Source organism: Hypanus sabinus, chromosome 11, assembly GCF_030144855.1.
Source record: "Hypanus sabinus isolate sHypSab1 chromosome 11, sHypSab1.hap1, whole genome shotgun sequence".
In the NCBI taxonomy this organism is placed as follows: Eukaryota; Metazoa; Chordata; class Chondrichthyes; order Myliobatiformes; family Dasyatidae; genus Hypanus; species Hypanus sabinus.
This window is the reverse complement of record NC_082716.1, coordinates 5,711,944-5,732,071: the sequence shown is the minus strand read 5'-3', so window position 1 is coordinate 5,732,071 and position 20,128 is coordinate 5,711,944. Positions and strand designations below refer to the sequence as shown.

General features: G+C 45.6%; 1 protein-coding gene across 3 annotated transcripts in view; it reads left to right on the top strand.

Annotated features, from left to right (window-relative positions):
- Positions 1 to 20,128, top strand: part of dnai3 (dynein axonemal intermediate chain 3) — an 88,174-nt gene that overhangs the window by 52,019 nt on the left and 16,027 nt on the right. For 2 of the 3 annotated variants that reach the window (XM_059983721.1, XM_059983723.1), the window contains exons 14-19: positions 3,854 to 4,001; positions 6,014 to 6,098; positions 8,521 to 8,648; positions 12,587 to 12,784; positions 14,682 to 14,745; positions 18,205 to 18,335. In XM_059983721.1, the coding sequence (XP_059839704.1) occupies positions 3,854 to 4,001; positions 6,014 to 6,098; positions 8,521 to 8,648; positions 12,587 to 12,784; positions 14,682 to 14,745; positions 18,205 to 18,335 (754 nt within the window). The remainder of the gene's footprint in view (positions 1 to 3,853; positions 4,002 to 6,013; positions 6,099 to 8,520; positions 8,649 to 12,586; positions 12,785 to 14,681; positions 14,746 to 18,204; positions 18,336 to 20,128) is intronic. The other variant, XM_059983722.1, reaches the window with a different exon arrangement.

Sequence of the window (20,128 nt, the reverse complement as noted above, 5' to 3'; positions counted from 1 at the left end):
ACATCAGAGCTTGGTCCCACAAAACTTTCAGGAATAGTGTTGCGTAATTTAGTATTTCCCTTGGTACACTAATAGGATTGTACCCTCTCTGAAATGCCAGTCTGTTCCTTTACTGGATCCCTTGGTAGTTTTACCTATTTTCTTCTCTGTTTGATAAACTGCCGATTTACTTTCTGAAGATTTTCCAGTTCCTCATACTCCTGCTTGAAATGTCCATCTTCTCCAGAAACACTGGTCACTTCCCTGGTCAAGGGACCCTGGTCAGTGGCAGCCCTCATCTTGGTATGTCCCACCAGCAGGTCCAGCTTCCTGTCGGCCTTGTTATGCTTGGTAGCAACACCAACCGATATCATACGAAATACCTTGGTCCTCAGATCTTTCACAACATCCTGCAAAACCCGGCTTGTGTGACATCAGGGATCGCTTCAGCAACAGAGGCTACGACCGAGGACTTTGCCCTGCTGACGGAGGCCTCCAGCTCCTCCACTGCGTTTCCTCCTCTCTCACTTCTCTGAGTAACGTGGTAAAAGATGGAGGAGGATGCATCCTGTGGGTCATTGGAATACGTAGAGCAATCACATCGTGTGACAATGCATCCTTCACAACTTGCTCCATCCTCAAGCAATTTCTCTCAAACAGTTGAATGCCCCCTTTGTGGCACAAACAGTGCAGCAGCTTCTCCACCCTGAAAATGTAGGCAGACAACTTCTCCACATCCTTCTGGAATGAGTGTTTAAACTTCAACCTAAGGTCGGCTGCACTTCCAGCAGGGCCAAATGCATCTTCCACAGCTTGCAGGTAAGTAGCTGAGATGGCTAGTGGATTTTCTGCTTTGCGGAACCTCATTATATTAGCCACCAGACCCTTTAAACTCTCCACCAGTCTGTTTTTTCACATTATCCAAGCTCTGCCATTCATCCAGGCAGATGAATGTCTGCTCAGCCCAAGCCTCACGTTCGTCTTCCCCATCGGCTGTGGGCTTGACCCCAGAGAACATGCCCAGCCTACGATAACTTTGGCTCTCCACAGATATACTTCTGCATTTGTGAACGAGTGATGTAATAGCCAAAATGAGCTCGGAATTTAAATCAATAGTTGAAGGACTCATTAGACATTTCAGGTCAGGCAGCTCCCTCCCCTCACTTCACACAAATGGGAGTAAATTGTCTTTAATGTCTCCACCTGCAGCTATGGGAAACTCGACTCCCAATTCTCCACCCTGTCCTGCATTTCCCCCTTCTCTAAAACTATGGAAGGCCCATAGCCCTGCTTGTCCAGGCACCCCAGTGATACCAGGCAGATCCACCCTAGTCACGTTCACGCTAGCCTGAACTGAAATGACATCTTTGCCTGCTGTTTAGTCAAACTGCCATTCTATGATCGCAACTTTCCCTAATACTTTAAATGTACTTAAAACACTAATCAACAATTCATCTGGGCTGCGGATATCCACCCTATTCATTTCTTGTGGGTGTTGCTTGGTTTTCCAACATCTGCAGATTTTGTCTTGTTTGTGATTTCTTGTGGGTAATCTCTTTGAATCGCACCAACGCTTAATCTCTACGGTGTTCATAATCAAGTATCTTAATCACTTTCCCAGCACTAGTTTAAACACAGGCTTAAGCACACTAACCACTTCATCATTACCTTCAGCAAATACACAGCATTAGCGAATCAGATCAGAGATGAGTTCCCACAATGAAACATGCCTCTAGAAACTTGGCTGGTTAGCCCCTCACTATCAAGTCAATGGACCCTGAGGTGAGAAAGCCATCTTTCTCGAACTCCCTACATCAGAATGGGAATGGGACGTGGAATTAAAATGTGTGGCCACTGGGAGTCCCTATGCGACTCCCTTGTCCGCTCGTTCCCCCCCCCATCCCTTCCCCTCCTGGCACTTATCCTTGTAAACGGAACAAGTGCTACACCTGCCCTTACACTTCCTCCCTCACCACCATTCGGGGCCCCAGACAGTCCTTCCAGGTGAGGTGACACTTCACCTGTGAGTCGGCTGGTGTGGTATACTGTGTCCGGTGCTCCCGGTGTGGCCTTTTATATATTGGTGAGACCCGTGGCAGACTGGGAGACTGTTTTGCTGAACACCTACGTTCTGTCCACCGGAGAAAGCAAGATCTCCCAGTGGCCACACATTTTAATTCCACGTCCCATTCCCATTCTGATATGTCTATCCACGGCCTCCTCAACTGTCAAGATGAAGCCACACTCAGGTTGGGGGAACAACACCTTATATACCGGCTGGGTAGCCTCCAACCTGATGGCATGAACATTGACTTCTCTAACTTCCGTTAATGCCCCTCCTCCCCTTCTTACCCCATCCCTGACATATTTAGTTTTTTCCGATTCTTGCTTTTTTTTCTTTCACTCTCTGCCCATCACTCTGCCTGTTCTCCATCTCCCTCTGGTGCTCCCCTCCCCCTGTCTTTCTCCCTAGGCCTCCCGTCCCATGATCCTTTCCCTTCTCCAGCTCTGTATCCCTTTTGCCAATCATTTTGCATTTCCCCCTCCCCCTCCTACTTTCAAATCTCTTACTATCTTTCCTTTCAGTTAGTCCTGACGAAGGGTCTCGGCTCGAAACGTCGACAGCGCTTCTCCCTATAGATGCTGCCTAGCCTGCTGTGTTCCACCAGCATTTTGTCTGTGTTGCTTGAATTTCTAGCATCTGCAGATTTCCTCATGTTTGCTCATCTTGAAGTTGTCTTTAATTCATGCGCTGGACCCACCTTCTGAATGTCATTCAAACTTCATCTTGAACAAATGGGCTCCCCCATGGGTTTATTGGTCCTTCCTCCTTGAGGCCATTCATCTGCACAAAGCACCTTGTGCAGCAGGGAGCGTCCTTGGCCATCTCCTCTCCTGTTGTCTCCCAGCCACCAGCAAAAGTGCCTTGACCCACTCCGGTGTCCATTACAAAACCCTCTCTGCCTATCTTTCTCTAGGACCTTCTCCTAATTTCCCCATCCTGATTGGAACAGTAGAGAGTAGGTACAGGGCCTTTGGCCCACAATGTTGTGTTGAACCAATTAAATTAGTAATCAAATGGCCAACTCAACTAATCACTTCTGCCTATCCTTCCATTTTCCTCCCAGTAATGTGTCAATCCAAATGTCTCTTAAAAACCTGTAATCCATCTGCCTCTCCCACCTCCCCAGGCAGCCAGTTGTAGGAAAGATGTTTATACACTAGAACTTGTCCAGAAAAGATTAAGCAGGATGTGGCCTAGACTTGGGGGCCTGAGCTACAAAGAGTGATCGTGTAGGCTAGGACTTTATTCCGTGGAATGTGGATTAAGGAGTGTCCTGTTGGAGATGCAGTATATCAGACCATGAGAGTGTGAAAGCATGTAGTCCTTTCTCCCCAGGGAGGGGGTACTATCAACAATAGGGCAGGGGTTTAAAATGAGAAGGACATCAGGGGCAGCTTCTTCGCTCAAAGGGTGGCACATATTTAGAATAAGCTGCCAGAAATACTGGACATATTAACACCATTTAAAAGCCATTTAGAGAACCACAGAGCCAGTGTAAGTTTGAAGGGCTATGGACCAGGCATGGGAAGATGGGACTCACTTGCTGGGCAGCACGATCAGCATGGATCGGTTGGACAGAATGACCTGTTTCTATGCTTTCTCACTGTATGACTGTGTTGGATCTTATTCACTTCAGAATGAGTTGAAAGACCATTCTGTAGAAGTCAGGAATCTGCTGGTTGGATCAAAAGATAAACTCTCTCTACCATTCCCAGAATTTCACCAGTGGGAATTCTGATCTATCACTATAGTGACCTCTTTGAGAAGCAGCCTCACTGTATAGTTGGAATCCTTATTCCCTCTCCGCAGCGCCATTCTATTCTGGGATATACGACGTACAAAATCTACTGTCCATTCAATGCAACAGAAACGGAAAATCGAGAAGGAACTCCAGAATCCCAAGGGAGTTCCCAACACCTTCAAGCATCTGGATCTCCACTGGAAGCCGATGCATCAGGTAGGGTCAATGTGTCCCATCCGCAGTGAAGAGTAAGACCTCTGGGGGTAGTTCTGGCTTTTTACTGTCAGCAATTGACATTTCCTGTTGGTAGGTGACCAGAACTGCACACAATGCTCCAAAGCGGGCCTCTCCAACATCTTAAACAACTTCAACACAACATCCCAACTCCTATACTCAACACAATTTACGAATGCCAAGGTGTCAGAAGTTTTCTTTACCATGCGGTCTACTTCTGGTGCCATTTTCAAGGAATTATAGATCTGTATTTCCAGATCCCTGTTCTATCTCACTCTTCAGTGCCCTACCATTCACTGTGTAAGGCTCACCCTGGTTGGTCCTACCAAAGTGCAAACCCTTGCATTTGTCTGCATTAGATTCCATCTGCCAATTTTCAGCCTATTTTTCCAGCTGATCCAGTTTCTGCTGCAAGTTTAGATAGTCTTCCTGTCTGTCCACTACACTCCCAATCTTGGTGTCATCCACAAATTTGCTGATGCAGTTTACCACATTATCATCCAGATCATTGATAAAAATGACAAACAGTATCAGGCCCAACCCCGATCCCTATGGTACCTCAAAAGCCATGAGGTTATGATCCAACTTTATAGAACTCTGCTTAAGGCCACATCTGGAGTATTGTTTACCGTTCTGGTCACCCCACTATAGGAAGGAATTTGAGGCTTTTGAGAGGATGCAGAAGAGATGTTGCCTGGTTTAGAGGGCATGTGTTATCACAAGAGGCCGGATAAACCCGTGTTGTTTTCTCTGGAGCGCTGGAGGCTGAAGAAAAATCTGATAGAGGTTTACCAGATCATGAGAGGCAGACATAGAATGGACAGGGAGTATCTTTTCCCAGGGATGAAATGTCTAATACCAGAGGGCATGCATTGAAGGTGAGAAGGGGTAGGTTCCAAGGAGATGAGAGGGGCAAGTTTTTTACTCAGAGAATGGTGGACACCTGGGATGTGCTGCCTGGTACGGTGGCAGAGGCAAATACATTAGAGGCTTTTAAGAGACGTTGGATAGGCACATGGACGTGAGGCAGATGAAGGGACAGGGACATGGTGTAGGTAGGAGGGATCAGTGTTTGGGTGTTTTTGATTTGCTTTTTAGCTGGTTCAGCACAATATTGTGGGCCGAATGGCCTGTTCCTGTGCTGTACTGTTCTGTGTTCTTGACCAGCCTTTTCAAAGGTCCATGTAGGTGCCATCCACTGGCTTCTCTTTGTCAACTTTCCTGCTAAATTCCTTAAAAGAATTTAAGATTGATTATGGAGAATGTGCAATTTCCTTTCAGACAGCAGAATGAATTGAACATGGGTTGCTGCTGTAATAGTGTTACACTCAGTCCTACACTACCACGTGCATAGTGTTGCTAAACGCCAGAGATTAGGGTTGTGCTGGCAGGTTCAAAGACCAAATGGTTGAATGGAAGTAGCTGTTCCTGAACATGGTTGTGTGAGACTTCAGGCTTCTGTACCTCCTGCCTGATGTTGGATGGTGTGGAGCAGATCATGTGGATCTTCGATGACGAATGTTGCAATCTTGAGGCAATGCCTCCTACAGACACAACTGATGGTGGGGAGGGACGACCCTGTGATGTTTATTATTTATTATTTATTTGTTTGTTTGCTTACTTAGAGGTACAGCATGGAACAAGCCCTTCAGACCCAGCAAGCCACCTATTTAACCCTAGTCTAATCACAGGAAATTTACAGTTAATCTACTAACCAGTCCGTTTTTGGGGTGTGGGAGGAAACTAGAGCACCGAGAGGAGTACGGATTTATGGAGAGGATGTACAAACTGCTTACAGTGCTGGAAATGAACTCTGAACTCCGATGCCCTGAGCTGTAATAGCATCGTGCTAATCGTGGTGTCCACGGTTATATCAATATTAAATAATTCCAATACAGATATTACCAATGGTGGGGAGTACATGCCCGTGACGTTTTGGGCTGAGTACACATTCCGTGATTGTCTGACATCTCTCTCTTCCTGCTTCTGCACAGGTGTCACTACCTCGGATCGAAGGCAATGGGGAATACAGCCCGATACGAATAAGCATGAGAGAGAAATGCACTGACAGGATAAACGGTATGGTTTTATCTCCCACCCCGCGAGTTTAAAGTAAGGTCTCTGTGTGACGAGAGTATTATATCAGAGGGAATACGTTTTGGTTCTTGCCGCACTGCTTTTGACAGATACCAGGAATGATCACAGAGGGTAATTAAAAAAAGATTAGCTTTATTTCACACATATGTCGAAACATACCGTGAAACGCATAATTTATGTCAATGGCTACACAGTCCAAGGATACACTGGGGTCAGCCCACCAGCATCACCACGCCTCTGGCGGCAACACAGCAAGCTCACAATTTACTAATCCTAACCCATACATCTTTGGAATGTGGGTGGAACCCAGAGCACCCAGGGGAAACCCGTGTAGTCACGGGGGCAACGTACAAACACCTTACAGACGATGGCAGGAATTGAGGTAGTGTTCGTGGGTTCACGGACCTTTCAGAAATCTGATGGTGGAGGGGAAGAACTTGTTTCAGAAATGTTAAATTTTCTCTATACAAACCATCTCAACTAATTATTATCCTAGCAAGCTATTTAGTTTATGTTTTCTTTTATTTTTATTATATTTAGAGATACAGGATGGTAACAGGCCCTTCTGACCCTTGGAACCCACCCCGCCCAATTACACCCATGTCACCAATTAACCGACTAACCAGTACATCTTTGGTATAGTGGGAGAATCTGGAGCACCCGGAGAAAACACACAATCTCACGGAGGTAACATACAAACCTCAGGAATCAAACCCTGAAGAAGATCCCCCTCAGATGTCCCTTAAATATTTCACCTTTCACCTAAACCTGTGACCTCCAGTTCTAGTCTCACCCAACCTGAGGGGAAAAGACTCCATATACACATCATAGAACATTACAGCACAGTTCTAGCCCTTCCCTTTCACGTAGCCTACCATCTTTCATCCATGTGCCAATTTAAGAATCTCTTAAATCTCCCGAATCTACCACCACCCTTGGTAGCATGCCCCACACCCACCACTCTGTGTGCATAAAAATACCTGCCTCTGGCATCCTCCCCATACTGTCCCCTAATCACATTAAAATTATGTCCCCTTTTATTAGCCATTTCCTGGGAAAAAGACTCTGGCTGTCCACTCGATCTATGCCTCTGATCATCTTATACACCTCTAGCAAGTCATCTCTCATTCTTCTTCACTCCAGAGAGAAAAATCACAGCTTACTCAACCTTTCCTCATAAGACATGCTCTCTAATCTAGGCAGCATACTGGTAAATCTCCTCTGCACCCTCTCTAAAGCTTCCACATCTTTCCTATAATGAGGCAACCAGAACTGAACTCAATAGTTCAAGTAGAAGCATTGAACATATTTTTCTCAACACAGAGAGGTGATTGCCTGGGAGAGACCACAAGGGATGGTGGTGGAAGCAGATACGATAGGGACATGCAAGAGACTGTTAGTCAGACACTAGAGTATTCAGAAAATGGAGGGATATGGATTTGTGAGTCAAAAGAGATTTAGTTTTACTGTGGCATTGTGATCAATGCAGACCTTGTGGGCTGGCAAACCTGTTCCTGTGCTGTAATGTTACAATCGTAGAGTCACACAGCACAGAAACAGGCCCTTCAGCCCGAATGGTCCATGCTGACTCTGTTGCTCAGCAAACTAATCCCATCTGCCATGTTTGGCCCATAGACAAACAGCTTCATTTGCATTCTATCAATGCGTGATTGTAAGAAACTGCGGAGAGTTGTGGACACAGCTCAGAATATCAGAGAAACCAACCTCCCCTCCATGGGTTTCATGCCCCCTCAGTAAAGCACCCAGGATAATCAAAGACCTCACCCAGCCCAGACATCCTCTCTTCTCCCCTCTCCATCAAGCAGAAGATACAAAAACCTGAAAGCACGTACCACCAGGCTCTAGGACTCTTGAATGGACCTTTAGTATGATAAGGTGGACTCTTGGCCTCAAACTCTACCTCGATATGATCTTGCATCTTATTGTCTGTCTGTGCTGCTCTTTCCCTGTAACTGTTACACATTGTTTTGCATTCTGCTATTGTTTTACCTTTTTCTACCACAGTGCACTCTGTAATGATCTGAACTGTATCAACAGTATGCAAGACGAGCTTTTCACTCAACCTCGGCACAGGTGACAATAATAAACCATTTCCAATTCCAAAATTATCTGTGGAACTCAGCAATCCCATGTAAATATATTTACTGATCGCATCCAGGAGACGTTCTGAAATGTCTACAGATCAGGACTTGTCCACTATCATTCCACAGCCAGCTGCAAGGCCGACTAACTCCTGTTGTCACAGTGGATGCAAATCGGATTGTGCAGAATTTGGAATTTTGAGTTTTGGCAGTTCTCATTCTAAAAACCACATTTTAATCACTAGTGTTTCCAATGAAAATTCTGTGACGTCAATAGTGATGGATGGTTGTCCTCCCTATAGAGAAGTCCCAACTTCACCTCCTAAAAGAAAAAGGGGAAAACACAGAGTACAGCAGCAAGAATGTTCCTTCAGCCAGAGATCTGACCATCCTGACAGACATCAACACCTTCCTCTTCATCGGTACTGAGGTAAGTCAATCAGGTCTTTGTTGCTATTGGACACAAGTTGGGCCAGGTAAACATTTTTGTCATAATAATAATAATAATAATAATAATAAAACAGTGCACGGAGGGGAGGACGGTAGGCTGATCATTGGTGAGCGATGTAGTGCACGGAGGGGATGACGGTAGGCTGATCTTTTTTTTTATTACAAAATCCTTTATTACAAATTTCGGTGCTATACAATATATACAAAACAGTGGCAAACACAATTACTGCACTACAAATAGACAATAGACATTACACCAGAATGTTGCCATCCCTATCTACGATGGCATTTACACCCCGCGGAGCCCAACCGTCTCGAAACTCCTCCAAGGCCGTTGTGGACTGCGCGTGTTCCTTTTCAATAGTTACCCGGGCACGAACATACCCCCTAAACATCGCCAGGCAGTCTGCCCGGGGAGATCCTCCCGCCACCCGTTTCCAAGACCCACGGATGGCGGATTTCGCCAGCCCCAGGAGCAAGTTGACTAGGACATCCTCATCCCTCCATGCCTCCTTCCTTACTGGATGACCATATATAAACAGGGTGGGACTAAAATGCAGCCAGAAGGCGAGAAGCAGCCCACGCAAATATGCAAAAAGAGGCTGCAGCCTCACACATTGGTGAGTGATGTAGTGCACAGAGGGGATGATGGTAGGCTGATCATTGGTGAGTGATGTAGTGCACGGAGGGGATGATGGTAGGCTGATCATTGGTGAGTGATGTAGTGCACGGAGGGGATGACGGTAGGCTGATCATTGGTGAGTGATGTAGTGCACGGAGGGGATGACGGTAGGCTGATCATTGGTGAGTGATGTAGTGCACGGAGGGGATGATGGTAGGCTGATCATTGGTGAGTGATGTAGTGCACGGAGGGGATGACGGTAGGCTGATCATTGGTGAGTGATGTAGTGCACGGAGGGGATGATGGTAGGCTGATCATTGGTGAGTGATGTAGTGCACGGAGGGGAGGGCGGTAGGCTGATCATTGGTGAGTGATGTAGTGCACGGAGGGGATGATGGTAGGCTGATCATTGGTGAGTGATGTAGTGCACGGAGGGGAGGGCGGTAGGCTGATCATTGGTGAGTGATGTAGTGCACGGAGGGGAGGGCGGTAGGCTGATCATTGGTGAGTGATGTAGTGCACGGAGGGGATGATGGTAGGCTGATCATTGGTGAGTGATGTTATGCACGGAGGGGATGATGGTAGGCTGATCATTGGTGAGTGATGTAGTGCACGGAGGGGATGATGGTAGGCTGATCATTGGTGAGTGATGTAGTGCACGGAGGGGATGATGGTAGGCTGATCATTGGTGAGCGATGTAGTGCACGGAGGGGATGATGGTAGGCTGATCATTGGTGAGCGATGTAGTGCACGGAGGGGATGATGGTAGGCTGATCATTGGTGAGCGATGTAGTGCACGGAGGGGATGATGGTAGGCTGATCATTGGTGAGCGATGTAGTGCACGGAGGGGAGGACGGTAGGCTGATCATTGGTGAGCGATGTAGTGCACGGAGGGGAGGACGGTAGGCTGATCATTGGTGAGCGATGTAGTGCACGGAGGGGAGGGCGGTAGGCTGATCATTGGTGAGTGATGTAGTGCACGGAGGGGATGATGGTAGGCTGATCATTGGTGAGTGATGTAGTGCACGGAGGGGCGGACGGTAGGCTGATCATTGGTGAGCGATGTAGTGCACGGAGGGGCGGACGGTAGGCTGATCATTGGTGAGCGATGTAGTGTATGGAGGGGCGGACGGTAGGCTGATCATTGGTGAGCGATGTAGTGCACGGAGGGGCGGACGGTAGGCTGATCATTGGTGAGCGATGTAGTGCACGGTGGGGAGGACGGTAGGCTGATCATTGGTGAGGGATGTAGTGCACGGTGGGGAGGGCGGTAGGCTGATCATTGGTGAGGGATGTAGTGCACGGTGGGGAGGACGGTAGGCTGATCATTGGTGAGGGATGTAGTGCACGGTGGGGAGGGCGGTAGGCTGATCATTGGTGAGGGATGTAGTGCACGGAGGGGATGACGGTAGGCTGATGAGGAATGTGAAGTGCGTTGTCTGAGCATTGAATGGTCTCACACAGCTTGGGCTGTGACATCAGCGTCTCTCTCATGAATTACCTCTCCCAATTTCCCCTTCACCTCTGCCAACTGACTTACTGGAGCGAACAAACTCTACTGGTGTAGTAGAAAATTGGAGGGAAATTTTTAAATAAGGATCTTTTATGTGCTGCGATGCATCTGCTGGTCTGCCACTTTGCTGTTGTTGTCAATGTTGTAAGAAGTGGATTGTGTAGGTTAGAAGTGAATTGTATTGTGGAGTGTTTGTATTTTTTGCAGTTTTCTTGTTTAGCTATTTATTATGCAGCTCTTTTTTATATTATATTAGCCCCTACTCCACTGTGCCTAGTCTGTGGCAAATAAATTACAAATGCAGCAACGGCTCCAGCAAAATTAAAATGACATTTAACTACAAATCCCAGTCATTCATTCACTTTCAATTCATCGGACAAATCATCCTATTCCTACCCTCACTGGCTTACTTTGAACTTTGATAGATAAATGACAAAAGGGATGATGGTGGCTGATGAGAGGGACCTCTCAAAATCTGTCAGAGACTCATAGAAAATTCCAGCATAGCAACAGGCCCATCTAGTCTGTGCCAAACTCTGCCTGCTCCCATTGACCTTCACCAGGACCATAGCCCTCCATACCTCTCCCATCCATGTACCTGTCCAAACTTCTCTTAAATGGAGAAATCAAGCTGACATGGACCACTGGCAGCTGGCAGCTCACTCCACATTCTAACAATCCTCTGAGTGAAAGAAGTTCCCCTCATGTTCTGCATAAGCTTTCTACCTTTACCACTAACCCATGACCCACCCGAACTCAGTGGGAAAAGCTTTCTTGCATTTTCTATATCTATACCCATCATAATTTTGTATACCTCTATCAAATCTCCTCTCAATCTTCTATGTTCAAGGGAATAAAGTTCTAATTTAGTCAACCTTTCCTTATAATTCAGATCCTCCAGACCTGGCAACATCCTTGTAAATTTTCTCTGCACTCTCTTGACCTTATTTACATCTTTCCTGTATGTAGGTGACCAAAACTGCACACAATACTCTAATTTAGGCCTCACTAATGTCTTATACAACTTCAACATAACATCCCATCTCCTGTACTCAATAATTTGATTTATGAAGGCCAATGTGCCAAAAGTTTTCTTTACACCCTATCTACCTGTGACACCCCTTTCAACAAGTTATCGGACGTGTTCCCAGAGCCCTTCGTTTTACCACACTTCTCAATGCCCTACCATTCACTGTGCAAGTCCTAACCTTGTTGGTCTTACTGAAGTACAACACTTCACACTTGTCTGCGTTAAATTCCATTTTCAGCCCATTTTTCGAAGTGGTACAGATCCTGCTTCAAACCATGATAGCCTTCCTCACTGTCCACTGCATCCCCAATCTTGGTGTCATCTGCACATTTGGTGACCCAACTACCCACATTATCATCCAGATAATTGATATAGATGACAAAAACAATGGGCGCAGCACCAATCCCTACTTCAAATTAAATTTATTATCTAAGTTTCAAAAGTTCATTTATTATCAAAGTTCACAACTCTGAAATTCTTCAGTTCTCTGGGTACATGAAACCAAGAAAGAAAAGAAAGGCAGCGCGATCATCAATGCCCAGATCACACCTCGCTGCAAAAATAATTAACGAGAACATCGGCCCCCAAATCCCACTTCTCACACAAAAGAACAAACAAAACAGATCAGGCACAATAACCCCGATACCACTCTCCCTGCACAAAAAAAAGAGATTTGGTTAAAAAAAACACATATGAAAGCTATGAGACTGAAAAAAAGAGCTTATCGTCCAATGTTCACATCCGAAAAGCAGAAAAATCCTGGAAAACACTCTGTGGGTGAAGCGACGGACACAGAAGTGACCAAGATCGGCAGCCAGTGCTCACCCTCTGCACTTGCTTTGATGTTTCAAGCTCTCTCATCGCTTTCATCGACGAACAGTTGGAGTTTTAACTTGGTGAAATGGAGCCAAGCATTGTTTGTGCGCCATCCTCAGCCTGCCCACTACGAGGTGCGTGCACACTGCCTTGGCCACCCGGAATCCTCTCACAGACTGCAGAGCGCAGTACAGATCTGTCACCATATATTTCCTTAAGACTTGCAGGTATTCACAGGAAAGTAAAGTCATACAGAAAAATTTATGAAAAACTATATGTAAATAAAGACCGACAAACAACCGATGTACAAAAGACAAATTGCAAATAGATAATGCTGAGAAAATGAGTTGTAGGGTCCTTGGAAGTGAGTCTGTTGCTTGTTAAATCAGTCAGTGTTGGGGTGAGGGAGGTTATCCACGTTGCTTCAGGGTGGCAGTAGGGTAATACAATCATCGGGTAACGGATTGTACAATGTCTCTGCAGTGATTGTCTGGAACTGTGGAGCTCGGTGTTAATAAGTAGCTGACAAAGAGAGAAATGTTCAATGTCCATTCCAAAACCTGACGGCAGAGCGGAAGAAGCTGTTCCTTAATCACTGAGTGTGTGCCTTCACACTCCTGTACCTCCATGAGATATAGGAGCAGAATTAGGCCATTCAGCCCATCAAGTCTGCTCTGCTATTTCATCATGGTTGATCCCAGATCTCACTCAACCCCACACACCTGCCTTCTCACCATGTCCTCTGATGTTCAGACCTATCGGGCAACGATCAGCTTCTGTCTTAAATGTACGCACAGACTTGGCCTCCACTGCAGTCTGTGACAGAACATTCCACAAATTCACTACTCCCTGGCTTAAAAAAGATTCCTCCTTAGCTCTGTTCTAAAAGGGTCACCCCTCAGCTTCGAGGCTGTGCCCTCTAGTTCTGGATACCCCCATGAGAAGGAACATCCTCTCCACATCCACCCTATCCAGTCCTTTCAACATTCGGTAGGTTTCAATGAGATCCCCCCCACATTCTTCTAAATTCCAGTGAGTAAAGGCCTAAAGCTCCTCATATGTTAACCCCTTCATTCCCGGAATAATCCTCGTGAATGTCCTGTATACTCTCTCCAATGACAACATTTCCTTTCTGATGGTAACAATAAGAACAAGGCGTGACCTGGCTGATAGGGGTCCTTAATGATTGACGCTGCCCTTTTGAGGCCTCGCTCCATGAAGCTGTCCTGGGTGCTGGAGAAGCTGGTTCCCACGATGGAGCTGACTGAGTTCAGAACTCTCTGCAGCTTATTTCAATCCTGTGCAGTGCCCCCACCCCTCCATACCAGATGCTGGTGTAGCCGGTCAGAATGCTCTCCACGGTACATCTGTAGAAATTTGTGGATGTCTTTGGTGACATACCAATGCTCTTCAAACTCCTGATGAAATATCAGAAGCAACACACACAAAACACTGGAGGAACTCAACACATACAAACATGCTGGAGGAACTGAGCAGGTCGGGCAGCATCCGTGGAAACGAGCAGTCAACGTTTCAGGCCGAGACCCTTTGTCAGGACTCAAGAGGGAGGGGGCAGGGGCCCTATAAAGAAGGTGGGAGGAGGGTGGAATGTGCCAGATGAAAAACCAATCAGAGGAAAGATCGGAGGGGGGGGGAAGGGGAAGCAGGGTGGGAATAGGCAGGAGAGGTGAAGAAGGAATGTAAGGGGAAACCACTATGTGTAGTAGAAGACAGGATCATGAGAGAGGTGATAGGCAGCTGGAAGAGGAGGCAGTGGATGGGGGAAGGGAGAGGGAGGGAATTACCGGAAGTTGGAGAATTCGATGTTCATACCAACGAATTCTTCCATTACGCATAGTGCAGTCTAATGAGCAATACTGGAGCTCACTGATAAGCCAATCATTCACTGTTGACCTCCTCCGAGTGTCGCTGACCTTCGGGCCCTCGCTCCAAGTCCGCTCCGTCCATCTATGTATATAGAGAGAGATAAATATATGTCCTTGATGGCATTGTTTTGTGCTTTTTAACCAGGATGGAGAAGTTACTTATGTAGACTGGCAAGTGGAGAAGGACATGGACACTGGGAAAATGACCAGTAAGTGAACCACTTTCTCACTGTGTATATGTACACAGCTCTGCAACGGGCTAAACAACTGAAAAATCACCTGCGATGGAAGCTTTCTTCAGGGTTTTAAACGAGTTCTCTTTTGTATTAAACTGCAGACAGTTAAGTAAAGTAGACAATAGACAATAGGTGCAGAAGTAGACCATTCGGCCCCTCGAGTCTGCACCGCCATTCTGAGATCATGGCTGATCATTCACTATCAATACCCAGTCCCTGCCTTGTCCCCATATCGCTTGATTCCCCTATCCATCAGATATCTATCTAGCTCCTTCTTGAAAGCATCCAGAGAATTGGCCTCCACCGTCTTCCGAGGCAGTGCATTCCACACCTCCACAACTCTCTGGGAGAAGAAGTTCTTCCTCAACTCTGTTTTAAATAACTGACCTCTTATTCTCAATCCATGCCCTCTGGTACTGGACTCTCCCAACATCTGGAACATATTTCCTGCCTCAATCCTATCAAATCCTTTAATTATCTTAAACGTTTCAATCAGATCCCCTCTCAATCTCATATATATATGAGATTGTATATATATATTAAATTCAATACAGAATTATTGCACACCTGAATACACGAATAATTCTGACAACTGCTGTTAATACAACCATTCTCACACATATACATCACTCCATAACTATGCTGAGTAAACAAGAGTAAACTTTGACGCAGCGTAATACTTCCTTCAAGATATATCAATTAAATGTTTGCCAGTAACTTTAGACTCACAGATATGGCTATTTCAAGATATATGTCTTTCCACTGTTCACTTCAAATTAAATAAATCTAACCCATGCATGAAACAGCTTGTGTATTGGAAGTGATGTTTATACAAGACGAACTGTGCCTCTAGAAGCAGGGTAATGGGAGGTTTTTTTTGTATCCTGCACAGTGGTTGTCCAGTGAATATTGTTGGTAACGCAATAAACGTAACAGATGCTGCAGATGCTGGAAATCCAGAGCGACACACACAAAATGCTGGAGAAATCTTCCTGCCATCTTAACACATCCACACATCATTCTCTGCTACTTCTGCCATCTTCAGTGGGATCCTACTGCCAAACACATCTTCATCTCCATCCCTCCTCACTCTCTGTTTCTGCAGGGATCGGTCTCTCTGTAATCTGTTTGTCCTTTCACTGCTCCCCACTAATTTCCTTCCTGGCATATAACCCTGCAAGTGACATATGCCCATTTACCTCCTCCCTCACCTCCAAACAGTTCTTCCAGGTGAGGCAGCACTTCACCTGTGAATCTGTTGAGGTCATCTATTTTACCCAATTTTCCCAAAGCAGCCTCTACTACACTGGTGAAACCTGACGTAAGTTGGGTCATCTCAACTCGATCTGTCAAAAGAAGTATTTCCTGGTGGCCAACCATTTTAATTCCTATCCCCATTCCCGTTCCAACATGTCAGTCCATGGCCTCTTCTGCCATGAAGAGGCCACTCTCAGGGTGGAGAAACAACACCTTGTATTCCATCTGGGTAACCTCCAACCTGATGGCATGAACATCAATTTCTTCCAGTAATTTTTCCCTCCCCCTTCTTTTTTCTTCTAGTCCCACTCTGGCCTCTTACCTTTTCTCCTCATCTGCCTGTTGCTTCTCTCCTGATATCGCTCCTCCTTGCCTTTCTCCCCTGGCCCACTCTCTTCTCCTCTCCTGTCAGATTCCTTCTTCTCCAGCTCTTAACCTTTCCCATCCATCTGGTTTCACTTATCACCTTCTAGTAGTCCTCCTTCCCCTCCCCTACCTTTTATTCTGCCTTATTCACCCTTCTTTTCCAGTTGTGAAGAAGGGCATGATGCCTGAATTGTCGACAATTTATTCATTTCCATAGATGCTGTCTTTACTGTTGAGTTCCTTCAGAATTTTGTGTGTGTTGTTCTGGATTTCCACCACCTGCCAAATCTCTTGTGTTTAACATCAACTGAGGTCAAGAGTCCATCTAATTGTATCAGGGGGCCATTCAATAATTCTGTTAATCTGCTCCAATGTCTAAATAGTCTAATGGTCTTATAACAGTGAGATAGAAGCTGTCTTTGATTCTGGTGGAATGTGCAGATGGGAGTGGTGTGTGGTGACTGGTCGCAAACTGCTCTCTGCAGATCAACAACTGTGTCCAAGAGAGGTCTTTGGCTGCTCTGAAGCACCTGAAAGACGGCCTGACGCTGTGAAAGATGCAACTGAAATCCACATTTTTTTCATTTTATTTATTAGTTGCTTAATATGGACCGTGAATGTTGACCAAAAATGTCAAAGGTAGAATCAGAATTGTAACCTAGATCAGAATGAGGTTGATAATCACGGCCATATGTCATGAAATTTGGTGTATTGCGGCAGCAGTCTAGTGCAATGCTAAAAAATATTATAATTCACAATCTAAATGAATAATGTTGACAAAAAGAAGTCGTAAGTTGGTGTACATGGGTTCATTGTTCAGAAATCCAATGGCAGAGGGGAAGAAACTGTTTTTGAATCATTGAGAGTGAGTCTTCAGTTTCCTGGGCCTCCTCCATGATGGTAGCAATGAGAAGAGGGCATGTTCTGAATAATGAGAGTCTTGGGTGATGAATGCCACTTTCTTGGGGCCTTGCCTTCTGAAGGTGTCCTCAGAGCTGGGGGAGAGTTGTGACTGTGATGGAGTTAACAAAGAAACATAGAAAACCTACAGCACAGAACAGGCCCTTCGGCCCACAAAGCTGTGTCGAACATGTCCTTATTTGAGAAATTACCTAGGGTTACCCATAACCCTCTATTTTTCTAAGCTCCATCCATCCAGCAGTCTTAAAAGACCCTATTGTATCCACCTCCACCACCGTCGCTGGCAGCCCACTCCACGCGCTCACCACTCTCTGCGTAAAAAAAACTTGCCCTTGTCATACCCTCTGTACCTACTTCCAACCACCTTAAGACTGTGCCCACTCGTGTTAGCCATTTGCAGAGGATTGTAAATTCAGCCAGCTTCAACATGGGTACTAGCAAGTATTAGCCTGGCCAATCTCTCCCTATAAATCAATCCTCAGATCCTGGAAATATCTTCTGTAAATCTTTTTTGCACTCTTTCCAGTTAATCACATCTTCCCTACTGTAGGGTGACCAAAACTGAACACAATACTCCAAGTGCAGCCCACAGGTGTCCTGTACAATGAACCTCTATACTCAATGGGAGTATATAGACTGATGCCCAACAGGGCAGGTGAGAATGGAAAATGAGAGAGAGAGTCCTGCGTTCCTGAGGCAGCAGGATATGAAGACAATCAATAGGAGAGGAGCTGGTTTACGTGCTGGACTGGGCTGTGTGCTCATCTCTGTGGGCAGCTGAAGAATTAATGTAAACCTTTCCATGTATATGCTGACCGGTAGGACAGAATGCTCCTGTTCCAGTCTCTTGGTATCTGACATGGCTTCTGGTATATGTTCCCATTACAGCTCCAAGCCCCACCCACTGCTACGCTGTTCACGACGGACCTGTGAACACTGTGCAAAGATCACCGTTCTTCAGGGATATCATCCTAACCGTCGGAGGATGGACAATTGCAGTTTGGAAAGAAGGTGCCACTGTGAGTAGCTGCTCGCTGTCTCAAAGTCAATCTCAAATGTTTTCTGCACACTCCAAATGCTTCTCACTTCTCAATGCCTCAACTCCTCATCACTGTGACTTCCTTTCAGGACTCAGCCATCATGTATTAGGGTTTTTTTCTGGGAATGCAGATCCATAATTCTTTGAAGTGCCATCACAGGTAGATAGAGCCATAAAGAGAGCTTTTGGCACTTTGGCCTTCATAAATCAATGTAAAGCGTACAGGAGTTGGGCTGTTATGATAAAGCTGTATAAGACATTGGTGAGAATTGTGTACAGTTCTGGTCACCTACCTACAGGAATGATGTAACTAAGATTGAAAGGGAGCAGAGAAAATTTACAAGGATGTTGCCAGAACTTAAGGACCTGAGTTATAGGGAAAGGTTGAATAGGATAGGACTTTTATTCCCTAGAGTGTAGGAGAATGAGGGAAGATCTGATAGAAGTGTATACGCTGGATTATGGAATAGTTCTGGAGAGCGTCCCTTCAGAACTGAGATAAGGAGGAATTTCTTTAGCCATTGAAAGTCATTGCCAGAGATGGCTGTGGAGGCCATGTCACTGAGCGTACTTAAAGCGGAGGTTAATAGGTTTTTGAATAGTCAGGTTACAGGGAGATGGCAGGAGAATGGGGTTGAAAGGGATAACAAATCAGCCACGATGGAATGGTGGAGCAGGTTCAATGGGCTGAATGGCCTAATTCTGCTCCTGTGGGTTATGGTGTTCTGATCTTATACAGTATATATTTGATAGGGTAAATACAGAAAATCCTTTTCCAATTGAGACCAGAACTAGAGATCATAGGTCAAGGGTGAGAGGTGAAATACTTGAAGAGGAACTTAAGGGGGAATTTCTTCACTCTGAGGGTGGTTTGAGTGTGGAACAAGCTGCCAATGGAAGTGGTGAATGCAGGTTTGATTTTAACATTTAAGAGCAGTTTGGGTAGGTACATGGATTGGAGGGAAATGGACAGCTCTGGTCCAGCTGCAGTTCGATAGGACTAAGCAGAAGAATAGTTTGGCATGTTACTGTGCTGCAGTACTCTGTGATTCCATTCCCACACACGTGTCGTGTACCAGTGTCTCCGTAGGGTCTTTATGCGAGGTCACGTGTAAGGGGAATGCATAACCATTATTGGCAGACACTGGCTTGGATAGCGGAATGGCTGACAGGCAGGGGGCAGCGAGTGGGAATAAAAGGGCCCTTTTCTGGTTGGCTGCCAGTGACTAGTGGTGTTCCTCAGGGGTCAGTATTGGAACTGCTACTTTTCATGTTGTTTGTCAGTGATTTAGAAAATGGAATTGATGGCTTTGTGGCAAAGTTTGCAGACAATATGAAGATAGGTGGAGGGGTAGGTAGTGCTCAGGAAGCAATGCGATTGCAGCAGGACTTCAACAAACTGGAAGAATGGGCAAAAAAGTGGCAGATGGAAGACAATGTTGGGAAATGTATGATAGTGCATTTTGGTAAAAGAAACAATAGTGTGGATTATTATATAAATGGGGAGAAGGTTCAAAAATCAGAGGTGTAGAGAAACTCAGGAGTCCTCATGCAAGGCTCCCAGAAGGTTAATTTTCAGGTTTAATCTGTGTTAAAGAAGACAATTGGAAAGTTAGCATTTATTTCAAGGGGAATTGAATATCAAAGCAAGGAGATAATGCTGAGGCTTTAAAGACATTAGTCAGGCCATAATTGGAGTCAACAGTTTTGGATCCATATCTCAAAAATGACTTGTTTTCATTGGAGAGATTCCACTGGAGGTTCACGAGAATA